At 40.3% G+C, this 22,999-nt stretch overlaps 1 protein-coding gene and 1 pseudogene across 7 annotated transcripts; both read right to left on the bottom strand.

Annotated features, from left to right (window-relative positions):
• Positions 1-1,723: 1,723 nt before the first annotated feature.
• LOC113017984 (GTPase IMAP family member 8-like) lies at positions 1,724-17,606 on the bottom strand. 7 transcript variants are annotated; one of them, XM_080299563.1, is made up of 8 exons: positions 17,480-17,606; positions 14,758-15,450; positions 11,389-13,787; positions 5,555-5,598; positions 3,759-3,855; positions 3,641-3,664; positions 3,425-3,520; positions 1,724-2,228 (listed from the first exon to the last, which is right to left on the bottom strand). In XM_080299563.1, the coding sequence occupies exons 1-3, from the start codon at positions 17,487-17,489 to the stop codon at positions 13,078-13,080; spliced, it is 1,413 nt and encodes a 470-aa protein (XP_080155689.1). In that variant the 5' UTR covers positions 17,490-17,606; the 3' UTR covers positions 1,724-2,228; positions 3,425-3,520; positions 3,641-3,664; positions 3,759-3,855; positions 5,555-5,598; positions 11,389-13,077. The 7 variants fall into 7 exon arrangements, with proteins under 7 accessions (XP_080155689.1, XP_080155691.1, XP_080155690.1 ...); XM_080299565.1 differs by having other exon boundaries at positions 3,641-3,855; positions 3,985-5,598; XM_080299564.1 differs by lacking the exon at positions 3,641-3,664 and having other exon boundaries at positions 3,985-5,598.
• LOC145423566 (GTPase IMAP family member 9 pseudogene) lies at positions 7,806-8,540 on the bottom strand (annotated as a pseudogene).
• Positions 17,607-22,999: the final 5,393 nt, after the last annotated feature.

Below are 22,999 nucleotides of genomic sequence, written 5' to 3'. Positions count from 1 at the left end.
GGGGCCCGAGGAGCCCGTCCAGCACCATGCCACGTCTGCTGGGGGGCCCGAGGAGCCCACCCAGCACCATGCCACGTCTGCTGGGGGGCCCGAGGAGCCCGTCCAGCCACCTTCTGCCTCTGCTACGCCTGGTCCAGCCTCTGCCTCTGCTACGCCTGGTCCAGCCTCTGCCTCTGCTACGCCTGGTCCAGCCTCTGCCACGCCTGGGCCAGCCTCTGCCACGCCTGGGCCAGCCTCTGCCACGCCTGGGCCAGCCTCTGCCACGCCTGGGCCAGCCTCGGCGCCTGCTCCTACTTCGCCTGCTCCGGCTCCGTCGCCTGTGGCCGCCACGCCACTGTCTGGTCCTGCATCGTCTGGTCTTGTGCCCTCCAGGCCATGGCCGGCATGCCTGAGACTGGAGAGCCGCCGCTGCCTTCCGCGCGGTCGGCCCCCCGACCGTGTGACCCGTGAACTCTTGTGCCTGTGGGCTCTGGGTCGGCCCCCTGAACTTTATTTTGACTATGGTCATGTGCTCCTGTGTTTTCTGTTGTTTGTTTTTGTTTCCCGTTCTGGTCCCTCCGTCCTGGTCCCCCGCCTCCCGCCCTGGGTGGGTTGTTTTCTGTTTTGTTTTGTTTCTCGGTTTTGGGCTGTCGGGAGCCAGCCCTTGAGAGGGGGGTACTGTCATGGTCCTGGGCCATGTGGGCCCAGTATTCTTAGTTTCATGTATTTTTATATTTTGTTCTTTATTTAGGCCATGCTTCCTGGGTTGTTCTGTTACGTTGTTCCTTATGTGTTTTCCCTTCGTGATTCTCACCCCCTGTGTGCCCCTCTGTGTATTTGAGCCCTCGTCTCTCTTTGTGCTATTCTATGTTTTCCCCAGCCCGTTATGTCTGCGTTCTCCTCGTGCTCTCTCTCCTCCTGTTTGAACCTCTGTGTACTTCCTGTTTACTTTGCCCATCTCCCATCAGTGTTACATTCACTCCTGCCGTGTCTTGTTATGATTATCAGTGTCACCTGTGTTCCCCGTGTGCATCCACTTCCCCTGATCATCCCTCATGTGTATTTAGTCTCTGTGTGTCATACAGTCTGTGTCGCGTCGTCTGTGTTCTCACCTCCATGTTTTCACAGTCAGTATTTGCAGTGATCATCATCGTCTGAGTTTTCTTAGTTTGTCACAGTATTAGTTTTCCCAGTTTAGTTATAGTCTAGTCACGCCATCCCTGCTTTGTTTGTACACTTTGTTTTCAGCCATAATAAAGGCTCGCTTTTGTTTTACTCCACTCCTGCATCCTCGCTTGTGTTCGCACCTGGGTCCACCATACACATTCCCGCACGGTCTGCCACCGCAGACCGCGACACAAGGTTACAATATTAGAAATACAGACTTTCACAACATGTGAAATCTGAATACAACAGTATTTAGATGGCATTAACAGTTGAGTATGGCATTTTTGTTAAAAAATAAATAAATAAAAATAAATAAATAAATAAAAAAACCCACAGAAAATCCTGCATTGCCAGGTGGGGAAACTGAATGAAAGTAAATTACAGTGCAGCTAATACACTGGAATATTATTGGGAACCTTTTTAAATATGCCAATACTGTTATTACAAAAACAGCAAAGGGTTATTACTAAACCAATATACACATCTGTACAGTGCAATCATGCTGTCAATAACAGACCAATAAAACCTTAAATAGATAAATTCTTCTTTAGAAACATAAAACAAAGTCTTGTAAAACTCCTTATCACCTTCCCCTTTTATTTTGGATGTTTGGCTTTTAGACAATCGAGTATGAAATGAGAGTAAGCAAATGTCAACATTTTATTGCTTGTATTCTCTTTTTTAAACTTATCCAGACTTGGAAAAATGATAAACTATTTACTTGCTTTAACAGGCACTTGAGGGCTGTGTAGGAACCCTGGACATTATTCTGCTGCCAAAAGATCATTTTTGAAACTCAGCACTTTGGGCTTCAACTTCCCACCCTCCAGACCCATCAACACGTTCTGAATAAAGTCAAATGTGTTGGCCAAACATTTTGGGTAGCTTAGATGCAGGGCATAAGTCAGTCCAAATATTACTAGAAATGCATCAGCCAGGGTGGGGAAATCAATGATCATGTTACCCTCGACCAAAACTGCAATCTTCTCAGGGCAGAAGAATGTTGCATCACTGGAATTGGCTCTGATCAGGAGGAGTCCAAGTGGCACTTCACTAATATCTGGTTCATCAGAATGCATCATCTACAGAAAACAAAATTACTACATGTTAGTGCATTCCTATTTCTCTTAGGCTACGTTCACACTGCAGGTCTTGATGCTCAATTCCGATTTTTTTGATCAAATCCGATTTTTTTTGTCTGCTTGTTCACACTACAACTAAAATGCGACAGCAAACGCGCTCTAGTGTGAACCCTCAAAGCGGCCCCGCATGCGCAAAAGAAGACGTCACACAAAATGCACTCTGCTTAGACCCAGACCGAACAGTATTGTTTGATTGATGGCCCTTAATATAAAGACTTCGGACTTCACGTTTCCCAATTTTTGCTTTAAGTTATTTTGTTATTTACATAATAATGTAGATAAACTAATAATGATTCTTATTGCTGTTTTAGAGAGGAGCGGTGCTTCAAAGGATAGTTGCAGGTTTCTGTCAGAATCTGCAGTTATACAGTATAAATAAAATGTTGTCTTCTCAACAGTTTCACTGACATTTACACTGGATGGCCAGAAAGCGTCCACGATGTCTTTTCGGGCGCTTCTCCGTAGCTGACAATTGGCGTCTGTCTTGTGTCAGTGACCTAAAAGATGGATTTAATGCGACATGACCATCAAACAGCAGTCGCTTTCTGAAATATCGGATATGTATCGGATTCAGTACCACATACGAAAGTGACCCAGATCGGATTTGAAAATATCGGATTTGTGCCGTTCAAACTGTCATACCGTGATCGGATATGGGTTGCATAGGGTCAAAAAAAAGAAAATATGATGCGCTTTTGCCTGCAGTGTGAACATAGCCTTAGTCTCATCTACACAACTCACTATACAAGTACTGGATTATCCCCATCTTAGAAATCAAGTGTTTGAACAACAAAAAAGCCAAAACACACCAAAAACTTGAGAAAAATGAAAATGACAACTAGTACTCATAAAGCAAAGTCATACCTCTTCATGGCAATAACTACAGAAAGTCAATGGGAGTTCTATTATTAAAAAATAAAAAAATAAATGTACAGTGATGTATGGTTGGGCTAGGAACATTATAGAAGCGTAGGGTCTATACACATTAAGAATATGTGGTGTTTCCCCCATTATGTGACATGGACACTGTTGTAGACAGACCCAAAGGATGGAGATACTTCTCACACTGTCAAAGTGGCATAATGGTTTGTGAAATCTAAACAAGTTTGATACTTGGATACTGTTCAAAAACTTACATCCCACGTTTTGATGAAGGTAGAGGTGTCTTCGTGCAAATAGGCAGGGAGGGCATGAAGCACAACAGCATGTCGGGCATGAATATCAACTTGTTCCTAAATCAGAAGAACATTTTTTTTAAATTATTGGCTTACCTAGTCAAGAATGGCAGTTAAAATGGATCAAATTAAATAAATCTTATTTAAAAAAAAAACCCAAGACAAAACCCCACCTACCTGGAGATCATAGGTTCTGAAGAGCTGAGACAGAACATCAGACAGACTGTCTGATCAGAATGAATCTTTTTTGTGTCAACAACAGATGTCCATCAACAGTATATGCTGTCAGACTTACTGTATCATTTAGCTCCGGCAGCTGATACACCGAAAAACTGTCTGTTAATGTCAGCTCAAACGACCTCAAATGCTCAATGTACCAGCATTCGTAATTCCTGCAAAACAAGGAAATGGAATTGTTTACAAGCAGAAGATATTCAATCCTGCTATTATTAAATTATCTTCTTGTACAATTTTTTCCACAAGAAGATTGTGACACTCCATTGTTCTCATGGTGAATTCACCTTCAGAAACTTCAGTGGTCTGCATCTGATTTGCAGTGCAACAGCAGAATCTGCAAAAATGATGTGCTCTGAAAGACTGGACAAAGCCCGCAAGACCATGAGCAGCTAAATTATCAGCTGCCACAAAGAGCACAGAACCCTTGATGCATTCACCAAGGGTTTCTATGAAGAGGCCCTCCTGCTCCAGAGTTTGCAAATCTTTCAACAAAGGGGAAAGAACATTTTAATAACCATGCTTCTGCAGGTCAGAAACTTTGCACAGCAAAGCTAGTTGTATAACATGTAGGCTTGACCTGTACTGACTTGGTAGATTGGCAAGTAACCAATAAACTGCAGTAAGTTTGTGGATCTTTCTAGCTCTGCCTAAAGGATTGGCTAGCTCAATGTCATCCACATACAAAATCAGTGACAACCTCAGCTCTCTGGCTGCTGACAGAAACTGGTTCTCTTTGAAATATGTCCCATCAGTATAAGACATGTACACCCCAGGTAGTGATTGTTTAGTTTCTTTGATTTTATCAAGAATATCAGTATTTTTGAACATACTCTGGAGCATCTGCAATACTGGGACATATACTACTGTGGGACCACTAGAACCTAGAGAGTATTGGACAGGCATTACTAGAGGGTAATGGCTCCTCACAAAGGTTTTCCTCCGCTTAGCAGTGGATAACTCTGCACCTGCTGTAGCTGCATTAACAAAAACATTTGTGTTCATAACAGCTTCCACCAACTCATTCAGTACGACTTCACTCACTGGCTGATTATGCTGGTGCAGAATGTTGGTAATAGAGTCTCTCACAAGAGGTTTGGACAGTGAGAATATCTGCAACAAGTCGTCAATGATGTTCTGTATTGCTCTCTCTGACACATGAAGAACACTGTACATTTTTAAGAAGGTTGAAGACAAGTTGTTTTTTAACTGATTTTGCAGTTCCTCAGTGTCATGTGTGGACTCAGAAGGATTAGAGGAAGGACTTTGAAGTTCATAGTCATAGTTTGAGGGACCAGCATCCTCATAGTCAACATTACTCTGTAAAGGATGGTTAGCAGTTTCTTTAAGGATAATTTCACACTTAAAGGCTGAAATATCACCATCAGGATGACACCTACTTCTATGGGTATTGAAGGAAGAATACACATTAGTACGGTAGTGACAATTTTTGAAAGGGCAATCCAATGTCTCATGCTGTTTTAGATGTGTCCTTAAGTGACTAAGGACATTTTTATCATTGAATGGTTGGCTACAACCACAAAGAGGGCAAAGAAATACTGCACTTTGATCTCTACTTTGCAAAACTTTCTGAGAATGTATCCATGTTAAATGAATTTTCAAAGCATTCAGTGACTGAAATGTACAGATACAGCAATCATATGGACATGGCAAAGGACTGACTGAGGAAACATTCCTATGATGTAACCGATAGTGCTCAAGCACCTCTATCTGTTTTCCAAAGATAAGATTACAAAGTTTGCACTTGAACGCCATTGTATGATTTTTGTTTTACTTTTTTAAAGTAACTGTGGAAGTGCTATCAGTGTTTTTTCTTATTTTTAGCAATCAACATACCAAAATAGTATCTTTCAACACCAGCAAGGAGTTTCAGCCTTAACCTGAAAAGAGAGAGAAAGAAATAGGTATAATACGTTATTGTCCAGCGCTTTGTCACTTTTTTTTTTTTTTAAACATAATCAGTTATCAAACACTGTATACATACAGGTGGTCTAACAACAACCACTTTTTAAACATTTGCTAATACCATCACATAGATATACAAATTAGACAAAGAGTTACAAACAACATATTAAAACTGGAACAACAAGGAAAATGTAATGCGGGGATCGCTGGTGTGTTTATGGAGCGGACCCAAAAGCAGACGAAGGTGAGACAGAACTGACTCTTCAAAAAAAACAAACAAAAAACAAACAAAAAAAAAATCAAAAACCAAGCTGTTTATTCCAGGGTGATGTCCAAAAACATAAAAGCCAGGCAAAGCGAAACAAGGGTGAAACTAAACTAAAACCTTAACTGCGGAAAACCTAAACTAACATTGAAAACAATAAGAGACAACATGAAACTTAACAGGGACATGCAAGCATAAAAGTGAAAGAAGTCTAAACACGAGCATGAACATGAACCTGAGCAGTAGCAGAAATTCTGTGACTTTGACATGAAGATAAATAGAAACTGAACAGACGAAGACAGAGGACTTAAATACATAGGAAAAGAGGGAAATGGAAACACCTGGGAAACACAGCTGACACAAATGAACCTGAATGCCACAGGGTAAGTACAACAAAACAAACTGAACATGGAACACCAGCAAATATGCTTAATAGTTTAACTAGATTTCATTTGTCAGTGTGGGACTGCTGAGTCACCTGAAGAACTCATTTCATTCATTCTCCACGATGTTGATTTAAAGAAATGTTTCACAGGAACTGATTCCTCCCAAAGGTTGAACTAGTGTGTTTCCATAGATGACCTCTGTATGAATGTACTTCTTAAATGAAGGCAAGTGTTTGTCCTTTTTTGTTCCTCAGGTACAGTACGTGATATCAAGGACAGGCGGTCAACACTGGGGGTAGACAAGAAGCAGACGTACTTCCAAGAGGGAGCTGCAGTGAGGTCAGAGGTCAGAATTTAACAGCTCAGGTTTATATTTTAGAGGTTATAAAAAATCAAAATGTATTTATAAAGAAACCTTTAAATAATAGTCATAATTATGATTATTATAAGAAATATCAAACATTTAAGTGGATTTTCTGTTACACATATCGTGTTAGCCCTGCAATAAACTGGCAGCCTGTCTTTGTCCTGTATCAGCTGGGATAGGCTTCATCCTCCCGCAGCCCTGAATTGGATGCATTGTATTCCAATTATGTAATCTGATCATTTACAAACGCAAGGTATCTAATCAAAATGTAAGTAATGATTATAAAATGTCAGTGTGCCCCAGGGTGGCTGTGGCTACACGGTAGCTGCCATCACCAGTGTGTGAATGTATGCGTGAATGGGAGGATGACTGGATATGTAAAGCGCTTTGGGGTCCTTTGGGGTTCTAAAAGTCTGAGCTGCTTCCAGCTTTATTTGTGATGAGCACAGCAGCTTACAAAACACGTAGCTAGCTTGTACTGCTAAGACATAATAAGCTGAGCTTCATAAGCCAAGATGCAAGAGTTACCAGGTTTACACATTACCTGCAACAGTTTAAGTCATAGATCACTCATGAGGCAGGAAGCTGCTTGTTTCCTTCAAGTTGACTCCAGAAACTAACTGACTGATTTTCTTATTGATGAGGTTCTGCATTTGGAGTAAATTTAACAGACACACACATTTGTGTTTAATATGTTTGTCTTTATTTGATAAAAATCATCACTTTATGTCTTTACAATCATTCATTATAGATTTAAATGAGAGCTCTAACAGCATTACAGTATGTTGTGTCAGCTCATTGAGTTTCCTTTATTCTATTTATGACGTGTTTTTAGTGTCAGTGAATATTTGTCTGCACTAACTGGTTGGTTACAATAAAACAGGCTTTATCGATAATGTTCATCTAATTGATTCATGATGCATCATTCAATAAGCAGACAGCTCTGCAGCTTCAAATCTAATATAATGTTAATGGTTTACAGCAAAGAGTTCATGAGCACACCAAGAAGCACATAGTCATTAATCGTTAATCATTATTAAGCTCCTGTGCTGTAAAATGTGAGAAACATTTAGGTAAATGTGAAGTATTCAATAACTTCACGCTGTTACCCTTATTTTGTCCTACATCTATTTCTAATGAGCTGCAGCTCAGAAATACTGAATATTACAGTATAACACAGAATTCTGTCACTTTTTCGACTATGATTTTAGGAGGCTTAAAGTATGGGTTTTTAAGAGCCTGTTTTCTTGCATCTTTATCTGTCAGATTTGGATCGTCCTTCTGAAGATAATGTATCTCTTCTGTTATGGCTCTCTCAGCCTCTTTTAACATTTCAGAGGTGTAGTAGCTTCCACCATTTCTCTGAACCATGGTGTCGATCTTCTCCAGCAGCTGTTTGACCTGAGAAGGATCCTTGCTTCTGTTGTTAAAAACATGATAACCTCCACCACACTGACTCATGAAGCCACAGAGAGCTTGATTATCACAGATAAATTTTTCTACAGTGATATTATCTGCTTCCAGGTCATCTCCACGGGTGAACAAGGCTATGGTGTAACCTGCTGCCTTTTCTCCAAAAATCTTCTGAATCATTTTCACTGTTTCTTGTTCTTCACTTGTAAATCTGCCAGCTTGAATCACAATCAGGAACACATGAGGACCAGGAGCACAGTACATGATGCAGTTCATGACCTCTCCAACCACTTTCTCTTGATCTTTAGTGTCAAACAGACCTGGAGTATCAACAATAAACAGTGTTTGACCCTCAAAGTCTCCAGAGACCTTCTCACACTCTGATGTCACTGAGCCAGCAGATGATGTAGATTTAAAAGCCGGTCTTCCTAAGATGGTGTTTCCTGCTGCACTCTTCCCAACTCCAGTTTTCCCAACGAGCACCATGTTCAGCTGTTTCTCTGTTTAACAGTTACACATAGTAATTGTACATGTTATTCACATTGATTATGATTTCTACAAAGTAAAGAAAACATTTGAAACATTTCTGATGTACCGTATTTTCACGACCATAAGGCGCACTTAAAAGTCTTAGATTTTCTTCAAAAAGTGCGGCGCGCCCTATAGCGCAGTGTGCCCTGTGTGTTGTAATGAGGACGTAGTAGAGAACACCATGAGAACGCTAAAGGGTGAAGTGTGGCAGAGTTGGAGGAAAGACTCAAGCGGTGGATCATCGAGCAAAGAACGAGCGGGAGAAGCGTTTCGACGGTCACCATTCGGCTAAAAGCAGTTTCACTTTCACTTTTTATGAAACGGTGCCATTTTTCCATCCGGACCAGGACTACGGTAGCGCAGCAACTTCCAGCGGATTATAATGAAAAGCTGGCCATCTTCCGCTCCTACTGCAGCAAACACATCGGCGACAAACACATCCAGCCCAGCCACATCACTAACATGGACGAGGTCCCGCTCACTTTTGACATCCCGGTGAGTCACACTGTGGAGAAGAAGGGGACCAGCACGGTAGCGATACGCACAACGGGGTATGAAAAGTCTTCTTTTACTGTTGTGCTTGGCTGCCATGCTAATGGACAGAAACTTATGGTGATTTTTAAGCGAAAGACTTTGCCTAAAGAGAAGTTTCCAGCAGGAATCATCATTAAGGCAAATGAAAAGGGCTGGATGGATGAGGAAATGATGAAAGACTGGCTGAGGGAGGTGTATGTAAGGAGACCAGGTGGTTTTTTCCACGCATCACCATCGCTGTTGATCTGTGACTCTATGCGTGCCCATCTCACAGCCGATGTGAAAAAACAAGTGAAACAAATGAACTGTGAGCTTGCTGTCATTCCGGGAGGCCTGACAAAGGAACTCCAACTGCTGCACATCGGTGTGAACCGCCCGTTCAAAGTAAGGCTGCGAGCGGCCTGGGAGCGATGGATGACCGATGGAGACCACAGTTTCACCAAGAGTGGAAGGCAGCGCCGGGCGAGTTACGCCACAATTTGCCAATGGATTGTAGATGCTTGGGCTAACATGTCTGCTGGCACTGTTGTTCGAGCTTTCACAAAAGCAGGCATCGTTTCCGAGGAGCCGCACGACACGGAAATTGACTCTGACGGTGAAGAAAGTGAACCTGGCATGTTTGATGGAGATTTAGCGCAGCTGTTCAGACACAGAGGATGAGGACTTCGATGGGTTTGATTGATGATGAAAATGTGAGTACCAAACTTTGTTTTGCTCCTGCTTTATTTTTAAATACGCACACTTGTATGCTTGTGTGTTGTTGATGATGACGATTACTGGTAATAAAAATGTGAGTAAGGTACCGAACTCAGGTTTGCTCCCGCTTTATTTTTAAATACGCATACGGTACTTTTATGCGCCCTATGGTCCAGTGCGCCTTATGTGTGTGTTAAATACAGTAAGGGCACACATAACTGAGACTGCGCCCTATGATCCAGTGCGCCTTATGTGTGTGTGTGTTAAATACAGTAATGGCACACATAACTGAGACTGCGCCTTTTAGCACAGTGCGTCTTATGGTCGTGAAAATACGGTACATGTATTCATTAATTCATGATAAAACAAAGACAAACCAGGGTGATTGTTATGTGGATATTTGTATTCTGACCTTAACACTTAGTTCAGGAAAAACATCACAATTTGGGACAAAGCTGATTTATGCCTACCACATGTGATAAACATGTTTTCAAGGTTATTCTACACAGGTACATTATGCATGGATGAGACATTTTAAATAAATCCATTTTAAACCTCTGGTGTCATATAAACATCAATAGATAAATAACTAGTGTGCCTTCACATGTACAAATAGATCCCACGTTGTTTCTGGCTGGTCATTTAGAATGAGATACTGCTAACACTGACTTATCATTGACATTAACTTAACCAAAGAACATCTATGTGAGCACAGGGAGAACATACAGATTCGACACAAAAGACCATGCCTGGGTCCAAAATCAGGACCTGACTGAAATGTCCATATTTTGGGATTTTATTTTTTACTGTTCTTTACATGAGGAGACGTGTTCTTTATTAAAACATTTCACTGAGTGCTACAAATTGTCAAATTGAACAATGGCTGCTGCTGCTTTATTTTTATTTTTTATGAAGATAACGTTCTGTCTTCATTTGATAGTGGTGCAATGATGATTTACAGGAGTGGAAAGAGGATGGAAAGACATACAGCAAAGGGCTATTGGTCACATTCAAACCCGTGCTTCTCTTCTGCAGCCATGTGGTTGTCTGCTCACTGACTGAGCCAAACTGGCACACTGGCTGCTGTTTGTTATGATGAGCTGTGAGGAGTCGGCGGTTTTAGAAAGATTTGAAATGTTCATCATCTGACCTTTCCTGATGATGAATATGAGCAGCTGGGATTTCAGTTAAAGTTATCAGAAAGATCACAGCTCTTGACATGCACAAACTTATGCGTGGCAATCTTTTCCCTTTAATCACTCCAAGATTGTGCAAAATAGAGATGACACAGTGGTTAGCTTAAAATATAAAACTTTTTTTTAACTTGCTGACTCTGACTCAGTTAATCATCTGCTGACAGAACAATTCACTAGAAAAGAATTTCAGACAGTCATTTTGCCTTTTAACAACATTTTTGGACAAAGGAACAACATTAAATATAGATCCAAAAGTAAAATAATCTCTTAAACAGGGAGTTCTTGAACTTTTTTACCCTTCATTCAAATTCATATAAAAACGTATATGTCCCTCTGTCTACAAACACTGAGTATATATATGCTACAAGTGTACTTACTGCTGGCCATCTCTGTTTCTTTCAGGCAGTTGTTCCGTGAAGTGTCTCTGTCGATGTTCTGCTGCTGAATACTTTCTTTTCCCCTTCAGCTCAGTATTATATGGAGTTTCAAGCTCCTCCCTGTAAACACATCATGCTCTCATAGTGCCAAGCCATGTAGCTAAAATAGGCCAAGAAGACACAAAATCACGGTCAGGTACGCATATATCAGCAAGCACAAAAGTCCATGCTGGTGGTTTTATTGGATGCATTGCAGAGTTCTCATCTGGAAGTTAAACTGGCATCTTTGGACATGTGGTCAGTTAGTTACTAGTTAGTATGAAAAATGGTACAGTCAGCCACAATGAAGGAACTCAATTTATGCAGTAAGTTAACAAAGTATTCAGACCCCCTGCACTGTTTTTTTTTTTTTTTTTTTTTTTTTGCAGCCTGATACTATCATTGTTTAAGGTCTTTTCCACAGTAATCTACACTCAGTACGTTGAATTGAAAACAGAATTGTAGGGTTTTTTTGTAATTTTATTCAAAGGAAAAAAATGAAAAACCATAATACCGTCTCCACACAGGATCTCTGTCAGAGTGAACATCGAGTTCTTCGTCACCTCTGACACTAAGGCCCTTCTTCCTCACATGCTCAGGTTGACCTGGTGACCAGCTCTTATAAAAGCCCTGGATGTGCCAAATCTTTTTCATTTAAAACATTACCGAGGCGGCTGTGCTCTTGGAAACTTTAAAAAAAGAATTCTGATTTGACCTCTTGTCTTGTTTTTGCTCTGATATGCATTGTTAGCTGTGAGGCCTTATATATACATGTGTGTGCCTTTGTATATTATGTCAGTGCAGCAGAATTACCACAGTTGGACTCTAATTAACATCACAATGTTTTAGATCGGAATGACAAAGAGAAATGTGAGGCACTTAACCTAAATTTCAACTGTTTTTTTGCAAAAGTTTGGAAAACTTTAAAGGGATTAAAATTTATAAAGCGTGTGAATTTAAACCACATGAAAACAACACCTACAGGATATGCTCTATGAATTTCAGTTTCAGGTTTCTTCACCACTTTTTAATCACTGCTTCTTATGAAAGTTTTTTTGTTTGTATGTTTTAATGTAACTTCACATATTGAACAGTTTAAGTCACAGATCACTAGACAGAGACTAATGAGGCAGGAAGCTGCTCGTTTCCTTCCAGGTGACTCCAGAATAAACTGATTGTTTTTCTTATTCATCAGGTTACTGCATGTGGAGTTAGTTTAACAGACACACAAATTTGTGTTTAATATATTTGTCTTTATTTGATATAAATCATCACTTCTTGTCTTTATGATCATGCATTAGTGCAGTCTCTTCGTGACATCACATAGTTTATACATTTAAATGTGAGCTCAAACATCATAACAGTATGTTGTGTAAGTTCATTGAGTTTCCTTTATTCTATTTATGAACTGTTATCATTGTCAGTGAATATTTGTTTGCACTAACTGGTTGGTTACAAGAAAACAGGCTTCATTGATAATGTTCACCACATAGTCATTAATCATTAGTTATTAGGCTCCTGTTCTGGAAAATTAAGAGAGAAATATTTTAGTAAATGTGATACAGTCAGTGAAATAGCTTCACACTCTTATTGTCTCCTATTTAAGGAGATTTTAATAATCGGCAGCTCAGAGATCAAAAACAGTGAATATTACAATATGCTGCAGTTTGCCAAATTCACTTTTTGTCCCACTTTATCAGTTTTGATTTGGTTGGATGGGTGTTTCATCTCTTCACTGATGGCTCTCTCAGCCTTTCTGAACATCGCAGTAGTGTAGTATTTTCCTTTGTTTATCTGAACCATCTCATTGATCTTCTTTAGCAGCTCTTTGACCTGAGAGGGATCTTTATCTCTGTTTTCAAGAACATGATATACTTGATTACATCGACAGATGAAGTTTGAGAGAGCTTTATCTCTACTTATTATGTCTTCTATGGTGTCTCCATCTGCCTTCAGGTCATCTCCACAGGTGAACAACACCATAGTGAATTTTGCTGCTTCTTTTCCGAGCCTCTTCTGAATGTTATTCACAATTTCTTGGTCTTCTTCAATGAATCTGCCCCCCTGGAGCACGATCAGGATCACATGAGGACCAGGATGAGCCAATGAGATGCAATTAGTGAGCTCCCTCATCACCTGGTCTTCAGTCAGCCTGGAGTTTAACAGACCTGGAGTATCAATCACAGCCAGGGTCTGCCCTTCAAACTGTCCTTTTTTCTTCTGACACTCTGTGGTTGCAGACGGGTTGGACTGAAAAGCTTTGTGCCCTAAGATGGTGTTTCCTGCTGAAGTCTTTCCAACTCCAGTTTTCCCAACAAGTACAATCCGGAGCTCTTCTTCCTCTGCTTTTCCTGCACCTGCTGGACAGTAATACACAAGTAGTAGTAGTAAATAGTAACTCTAAATTGGCTGTAGTTGTGAATACGAGAGTGAATGTGTTGGCCCTGTGATGATCTGGTAGCCTGTCCAAGTGTACCCCACCTTTCACTTTATGACAGCTGTCTGGATTCTGGTTGATCCTTCTTTTTTAAACAATCAGAGGCCACAGACTTTCCACACAGAATTTTAAAGTAATTCCTGTCACATGTTGTATAACAGCCCTGCTGCTCGCTTTTTAAAATAATCTTTATATAATGAAGATAAGTGGTATGTTTCCATTTATTGTGCAAACACTGAAAAGATACTCAGCTTCAGAAAAAAAAATCATGTTAGCAACACGTAATCATTTTAAACTAAAAGATGTTAAATAATCCCATTGATTAAATCTTCACTTTATGAAAAACAAGTGAAATTAAAACTTTCTGATCTCAAAAAATTTATAGATGAACCATTTACTGAAAAAAGCCATAAAAAAATCATAATTATGCATGTGGGTTTAAAAGATTTTAAAGATTTTACTTCATTGAGCTGCAGCTAAGTTATAATTATTCCTGCAGTAATTTGTATTATATTTGTTATGTTGTTGTGAGTTTTGCAGATATCAGCTATACAGGTGTCTGTTTTGGCTTCAGTATTATGGAACTTAATGGTGCTTGAATTTTTTTCTGTATACATCTGCAAAACATAAGAAGCATGCAGCTAGCCAACAGTACAGCTCACCTGGTGATGGTGGGGTTTGGAGGTGAAATGGGAAATTATTTCTGGAAATAGATTCTTTTTGAGTTTTTCTGATTATCTAATTAATTTTTTTAAATTATTTTTTTATTTGGTGCTTTGAGCACCACATGCAATTTTCTTCTCCTCTGGCAATAATAATAAAAAGGCACTACAGGCCGAAGGCAAAGAAGGGAAGGAAAACATAAATACAAGGTCACCACTGGACTTGAGTACCTCTAGAAACAGCAGCTGAATTCTCTCCCTGAGCCCATCCGTCTGCTTCTTCAAGCACCATCGCTGGATTGTTGCTCTGAGGTCTTTTCATGTCCTCTCTTCTGTTTTCCCCTCTGTCAGTCTCTGTGCATATTTCATCAGCGTAGCTTGTTCTTTTTTTTTTACTTAGCATTTTGCTGATCTTCTCCAGCAGCTCTATTACCTGAGCAGGATCAGTGCTTCTGTTGTTAAAAACATGATATCCTCCTCCACACTGACGGATGAAGTCACTGAGAGCTGGATTTGCACTGATGATATTATCAATATTGGCTTTATCTGCCTCTAGATCGTCTCCACGGGTGAACAACACCATAGTGTAATGTGCTGCTTTGTCTCCAAACATCTGCTGAATGATTTTCACAGCTTTTTGTTGTTCTTTGGTGAATCTGCCAGCATGGATCACAACCAGGAACACAAGAGGAGCAGGCAAGGAGATGCATTTACTGATCTCTGTCTTCACCTGCTCCTCAGTCACTGTGGTGTCAAACAGACCTGGAGTATCAACTACAGTCAGAGTTTTACCATAAATCTCTACTGTTTCCTCCTTACACTGTGCCCTAGGCGACACAGGAAAAGCATTTGTTCCTAAGATGGTGTTTCCTGTTGAACTCTTTCCAGCTCCAGTTTTCCCAACAAGAACAATCCTGAGGTCTGCTGTTGGGGAACATAACAAAGACATCAGTGATGATGTAAAGAAATCCAGGCTTTATCTGAAAACAACAGTTCTTCATACGAACGCTAGAAAAGAACCCATCTACTGCCTTTAACCCTTTAAGACCTACCATAGAACCAAGTCCGCCAGAGCTTATATTATATTTTTACCTGCTGTGGAGCCATTTTTGGGAGCATTTCAAGTTGCTATACATCAATACAACCATTACAGCCTAAATTTTAATAATATGCATGCACTAAGTGCATAGTAATTACATAAATTGCAAAAAAGTGCAATAAACTACAAAAAAATTTAAAATTGTTTTTTTTAACATATATTTCTAGTTAGAGAAATTTAAGAGGCTTATCCCTCAAAACTGTAAATACAAAAAAGTTGCACAAACTAGTTTCCCACCACAGGAAATTTATTTTGAGTGTCTTCATAGTTTTATTTTTGAAATACACCAATTTCTATACACGGCAGGAAAAACGAAAATAAATATTATACTGCAAATTTGCAAAAAAGCAGCATATGCATCAAAATAAACTATTTCCAGCAGTGCAATATGAGTCCTAAGCATCCCAGAAATGACACAAAGTCATAAAGTCAAAACATAACACTATAGGCTCATGAGGCCTTGATGGTAAAAAACTACATTTCTGCAAAAATTACGTCACTTCTGGTTTCGGGCAGGTCATGGCGGACATGTGATAGTTCGCGCTGATGGACGTAGGAAGTGTTATGAACAGCTGATCGGCTTGGCAAAGCGTGTTTCTGGAATATTATGTTTTTGTTGCTGCAAGTTCTTTTTATGCAGTTTTTGCAAAGCTTTATGTGGAAGGAAACTGTGACTGAGGACAAGCTGATGGCATAAGATGTAAGTACAACTCCTCCGGTTTCATATGCAACAAAATTTATTGCGCTAGCTTACGTGGTTGCAGTGCTACTGGGATTTAAAAATAGTTACGCAAAACGGAGCGTGCCCGTTGTGACCGGTTTTAAAGGGTTAAAGATGAATGATCCATTGTCAGAAAAGAAAAACATCAGAAAACAAATGGGCTCAGCTCTGAACAGCATAAGGGCTGAATGAGTTTTAGGACAGAGCTGTAAAAGAATCTGGCCCAAGGTTCCGTATTCTGCTAGAAACACTGAACGCGAATAATGTACATAAAACAAAATGTACAGGTAAACGAGAGCATTATGATGTGTTGTTAGATATTAATTCTTTACCAGTATAAGCTATTGACAGCATTTTACAGTGTTTTTTTACTCTAAACATTATACACAGGTAAAAGTGAAATTAGTATATTAATGAACAATTACACAATGCTGCTGACTGTTAGTTCGACTGCTGCAAGAACAAGCAAAGAATCCAAAACCGCGACACTCAAATCATTGAGACATGAGAGCTGATTTCTGTCTGCAGCTGCTTTAAACCATAAATCTGCACATCCTCCACTGAGAAATTAACAAGGTCGGTATGCCAGGTCTCTCTTGGAAATGAGATTTGAATCTTAATTAGATTTTTACCTGGATAAACAAAGGATTATAAAATCGTAAGAAGGGCACCTTAGTTTGAACTTCATTATATTAAATTTTGTGTAATATATCATGATATGTATTATCAGAGCTATTTTTTTGTAAGACTTTGTAATTTAGTAATATATTGTATTATTTAATGTTGGTACTTTAACTTAATTGTGACTGTTCTTACTGTCTTGGAGGAAATGTGGCCATATAATTTCTACTAATATAAAGTGTTCTGATTCTGAAATCCTCTCAGAGCTTTGGAACAAACACTCAGACATCACAGAGTACTTCACAGAAAAGGAACCGTCGACATATAGATCAGGTCAAAAGGTCAAGAGTGTCTCTTTATCTTTAGTACTCATCCACATTTATGTGAACTAGAAATGTATAACACAAAAGACATTTGAACAATATATATATATATATATATATATATATATATATATATATATATATATATATATATATATATATATATATAAAATGTATACATGTACTCACTGCTGTCCATGTTTGTCTGTTTCAGTGTCTCTGCTGCTGAATGCTTTCTTTCGCCCTCAGCTCTCACTTAAAACCTGCTCCAGTCTCCTCCCCTTGAATGTGTCACTCCCTGTCACAGATCAGACATCAGAAACTGCTGAACTCTGAGCACTGAGTGGGTAAAACTGCTCCACCTGCTGGTATCAGTGGGAACCTGCTATCAAACAGCAAAAACATTATATACAGTGCAGTTTCACAGAGTCCTGATTCGGTGGTCATCCATCTGTGTGCTTTATTAATAAGTCTATGACTCTCCACTGGATATGATTTGGTGGGTTGACCAGAATACAGCAGTGTTGAACTTTTATCAATAAAGTGACAATTGTTAAACTTCCTGTATTAGTTCCAAAAGTTATCAGCAAAATTTGTCCAAACAGTTGTTTTTAGATATTGCAAGGTTACTTTAATTTATCTACAGAAAGTACAGAAAGACAGAGTGCTAAAACACTCAACAGACAGTGTTGGGGAGTAACTGAATACATGTACCGGCGTTACATATTTAAAATACAAAATATGAGTAACTGTATTCAGTTACAGTTACCGTTTAAAAAGGTGGTATTCAGAATACAGTTACATTGTTGAAATAAATGGATTACATGGCGGTCTTTTCCTGTTTCATATGTTAGGCTATGCCATCTGTATTTTTGGTAATTCCACGCCAGTGGAATCCCAAACAATACGCGCAATAAGAGGCTCTAATGCCTGTGTCTCAATGTTGCGGCCCATGTGACCACATAATGACGTGAAGAACTATTTTTATTATTAAAATTATTATTCAACAAATAACTTTAATATGAAGGCAATAGGCAGAGAGTTACAGGCATAGCCCTAAAGAATGTAGCCTGATGAGCAGTGTAGTCCGTGCTGCAGGGAGAATGGACTGAAATACCCGTTATGTGTCACGGCGGGGTGCGCCGATAAGTTTAGTTTACAGGACCCAGAAGCAGACACTAAAAGGCGGAGTTGCTGGCTGAACAGAAGACGATCCTTTATTTGGATTTTGGCACATGAAAAAGCATGAAGCTAGAAAAACTAAGAAAACTGTGAACACTCAGAAAAGTAAAGGACTAAGAAACTCAGTGAAAATACTATGACAAACTATGAACACTGAGTAAACTATGACGAAACACTATGAGGATGCAAACAGACAACCTGACAACGAAACATAGAAAACGGAGGACTTAAAAACACACATGAGTTGATCAGGGGAAGTCGAGACACATGAGGAAACAGCTGACAACGATGAACATAACGATGCACAGGAAATGTAAACTCAAACACAATGACATGAAAACTGGACTTTCAAAATAAACAGAAAAACATGACAAGACACAGGCATGACAACATCGACCAGAACCATGACACATAAGACACAATAAACAACAATGGGAACACCGCTGACACACATGAACCTAATAACAAGGCAGGGGAAGGGAACCTAAATACAGTGAACAAAGAACATACTGGACTCTTACAACATAACACAGGAAACATGAGGCAGACCATACAACATGGGCTTGACACATGAAACATGTTGTGGAAATTTTAATTACCAAAGCCTGCAGACACGATGAGTTGTAACAACACCTTTATTTCAGCTATCTCATGCATAAGGAGGGATGTCAGTCAGGGGGCACTGAAAGTCGTCTTTGACAATGAACAATTCAATTCCTTTTTATACACAGTCGCAGAACAAAAGGCTTTTACAGTTGCAGTTCACACCTTGGCTCTAAACAGGAAGAATCACCTGTGTGAATCTCCCACACTCTGGGGTCAAGTCCTCCTGTTCACCAGTTTCTCACCGTCTGTTTTCCGGCATGAATGAGGTGTGAAACTAAGTAACATGAAAGCATTTCATCAAGAAATACATTAAAGGACAATACATTAAAGAGAAATCCCACAACAGTTCCCACCCTCTTGATTGCATCTCAATCACTAGTACCAAGGATTTCTCTTCCTAACATTCTGTTAATTACATCAGCAATATTGCACACTCAAAAGGTTTCACAATATGCATCATTCTTACAGTGTCAGGAAAATAATTTCACTCATCAAAATCATCCTCGCTCTCACTATCATCGATGTAATCTTCAGCCTGCAATAGGGGGAGCTGCAATTTGGGAGACTCGCTTTCTCTTGTCAGTGCCACTGTGATTAATCTACTCAGTACGGAGGCATGGGATCAGACAACAACCGCAGCATGTGAGAATGGCAATAAAAGTGGCTATGGACATTAGCAACGACATTACTATGGCCTTATACTTCCCAAACTGTCTGTTGACCCACCCGTCTAATGGGTTAGTAATGCCGGAGTCCTCTGTCATTTGGGATGACAGTGTTCGCAAACCTTCCAAGGCTCTGGTTATAGTGCCATCTGGGGCTGTGTTGTTTGGAATGAAAGTGCAGCACAGAGGACCTACCATAGTGCAGACCCCCCCCCCCCCCTTTTTCAGCCAAGAGCATGTCCAGAGCCATTTGATTCTGCCAGGCCATCAAGGATGCGGCAGCCAGCTGTTCGGATAGGCCCGCCACTGCATCCCGTGTCAGATTGGCCAGTCGTTGGACATTGTAATGTACATAGTTGATTCTGTCCACATTCTTATTCGGAGTTACCCATAAGAAGATGGACTCAAACCCCCCTGCAACCTGGTTGGCCAATTTAAACTCATCAGGGACACCTCTAGGGATACCTATAGCATCTATATAAGTTGGGGAGTTTTTAGCCAAATCAAAATCTTCCGTTGTGGTGCTATGGGCCCTTCCCACATGGGCCTCTGCATGGGACCCTGGTAACACTATAGGGAATGCCAACCTCACAATGGTGCAGGTTCCTGACCAGCCGCTGGACAGTGTCTCTTAGCACCTTGTCACCGCACCACCAGAACAGATCGGCTCGAGCCACATTAATGTTGCTCATATTTTCCCATTTTGTGACATTTATTATTTTAGCACACCATGAATCTTCAGGAGCTCCTACGGGGGTGGCATTTATCCTGGTTAGGCACGTATAATTTCCGGCCTTCAGGGAGAAAGCGCGGGGGGGTGACACTTTTCCTTACCACTGGGAAAGGAGTACTTAATACAGCGCAATCATGGTCCACCCTCTCCCTCATGTGGAGCTGTAACATGCAATCAAATCCTGGCCTGTCCTCCCAAAACAATAAAGGGGCAGCCACAGTGAACAGTGTGGGGCGGGCTGCAGAGCAGGCCAGTCTGTCATGTTGTTTACCCTGGCTGTGCATGTTATCCAGTCAAGCCAAGTATTTTTGTCTAGTAACCCGTCTCTACTTGCACGACATTCTCTGGGGAGGTGATATTCAGATAATTTACGAAGGGGTGCGCAAGTGGTTTGAACCTTTGCTTGGCTATGGTGGCGGTGACCAGTGTTGGTCAAGTTACTTGAAAAAAATAATCAGTAACTAATTACTGATTACTTCCCCCAAAAAGTAATCCCGTTACTTTACTGATTACTTATTTTCAAAAGTAATTAATTACTTAGTTACTTAGTTACTTTTTAAAAACCCGATTTACAACCTGAAGAGGTGATAAAGCGATAGATCTCTCAGCCCAATTCTACTTTTTCTGCATAATCCATCATACAAAATGTAATCAAATGGAAAAGTCCCTTTTTAAAACTTGTTTTATTAGTTTTAATCTTTTAACTTTATGCATCAAGCAAACATGTAATTATCTGCAACATTCACTGACTGGAAGAAATTTGTTTAATATTTAAACCTATTTTCTGCACATTCCAGCTCATAATTTATTTATTTTTTTTGTGTTTACACTCAGTCTTTCAAATAGATGCAAGTAAAACACAGCAGAAAATAAATAAAATCAAAGACTAGCGGTCCTGTTGCTCTATTTTCACCTGTAAAGCAGGAGTGGGGTAGGCGGAGGTTTACCCTGGTGCAGGTGTGCCACAGCGGTCAGTGGAAGGATATGGCAGCTCTGTGAGTTTCCCATTACGTCGTAGCTACTCGGTGCTTGCTCGGAAGTTTAGGGTTTTTGTCGCTGTAAAAAGAAGTTTTCTTCCCACGCACGATGGACACTAATGTTTTTGTCACTTTTTATGGAATCAAACTCAAAGTAAGGTCAGTACTTCCACGCTTTAAACGCTACACGCTCATACTCTCTCCCACAATCGATATGTGATCCATTGTTGATCTGCACACAGCTGTTGTCACTAACGTCGCACTCGAATACGTCACTGTCATGAGACATTCTCGCAAAAAAAATCACGGTTTTAGTAACGCAGTAACGCAGCGTTCCTACGGGAAAGTAACGGTAATCTAATTACCGTTTTTGCCATAGTAATCCCTTATGTAAGAGCCATTTAAAGGTTAATTTTATTTGTACTGGTAAAATGATTAGAGGAGAAATATATATGTTTGATGTTAAGAATATAATTCTAGTTGATTTTAAAATACTGTTTGTTAAATGTATAGACTATAGAAGTGCAACATTCTAATGCGCTTTTTAGTATTTTGGGCTTCCGGCACACTGTAATTACGTAGTTGGGGAGTCGGATAAGCTGGAAGCAACACAGTTTTTTGACCGAGTCTTGCCATGTAAACTAAAAGTGTCAATAAACATATTGTTTGCAAGAAGGATACTTGGACTTGCTCGCGTTTCAATGCACGGACTGACTCCTAACGGCGGTACAGAAGAGTGAAATAGGGACGGAGTGCCGCCGCTACACCTTACTTTACTCGTTACTCAAAAAAAGTAATCGGATTACAGTAACGCGTTACTGCCCATCTCTGGCGGTGACCTCTGTTGCATTAACACGGGTCATACTGTGGTTTGGGCTTAATGCATGATGTAGTCTTACCTTCATTATGCCCATTGTGTCTGCACCGTCCTGGTCCACTCCTATGATTAAATAAAAGGAGTCGTGGCATTGTCCTGGGAAGTTTGGTCTCCTGGAAAATGGGTTCCAATTCAGGTTCTTAATTGTTAGCAGTAATGGGTTCAGGCCGGTACCAGTTGCCAATTGGGCTCTAACAAAGGAAAAAACTGTTCTTACTTTTCATCTTACCCTCTGTTGATTTTGTCTGTTCTCCCCAGTACCCCGGCCTGGAATGCCACCACACAAAACTCCAACTTGGACACCGCTTCTGGTATCCCGGAACGCCATGTCCAAATATGCACAAATAAACATCATAACCTCTCCAGCTTTCATTATAGCCTTTACAGTCTATCACATTGCACAGGTCAAAGCTGAAAGTCTGGGTAGTTGCATACGTATAGTGTAGCTCAATGTATCCGCCATACTCAGTAAGGCATTTGTCTCTCATCTTGTAGGTTGCTCCTTCTGTTGCACGAACTTCCTTGGATGTTGGCAGGGTGCCCAGCTGCTGATCTCTCCAGAGGCTCCACCAGAGGGTGATCATCAGCCCACTGAAAAGCATCAGAGCTACCCCAGTGATGAGCTGCTTCCTGGCTCGTTGCATTGTTGCAGGTAGAGGGTAGACTGCC

The sequence above is a fragment of the Astatotilapia calliptera genome, chromosome 3, assembly GCF_964374335.1.
Source record: "Astatotilapia calliptera chromosome 3, fAstCal68.1, whole genome shotgun sequence".
NCBI lineage: Eukaryota > Metazoa > Chordata > Actinopteri > Cichliformes > Cichlidae > Astatotilapia > Astatotilapia calliptera.
Note: the sequence above shows the minus strand (reverse complement) of the source record. Positions and strands in the feature narration are given on the sequence as shown.

What these genes read in the sequence shown, in the direction of transcription:
- LOC113017984 (XM_080299565.1), bottom strand. An exon ending in TTCAGCTGCTGTTTCTAGAG is followed by an intron (nt 13,788 to 14,757) that starts GTACTCAAGTCC and finishes ATTACTGTCCAG; the next exon opens with CAGGTGCAGGAAAAGCAGAG.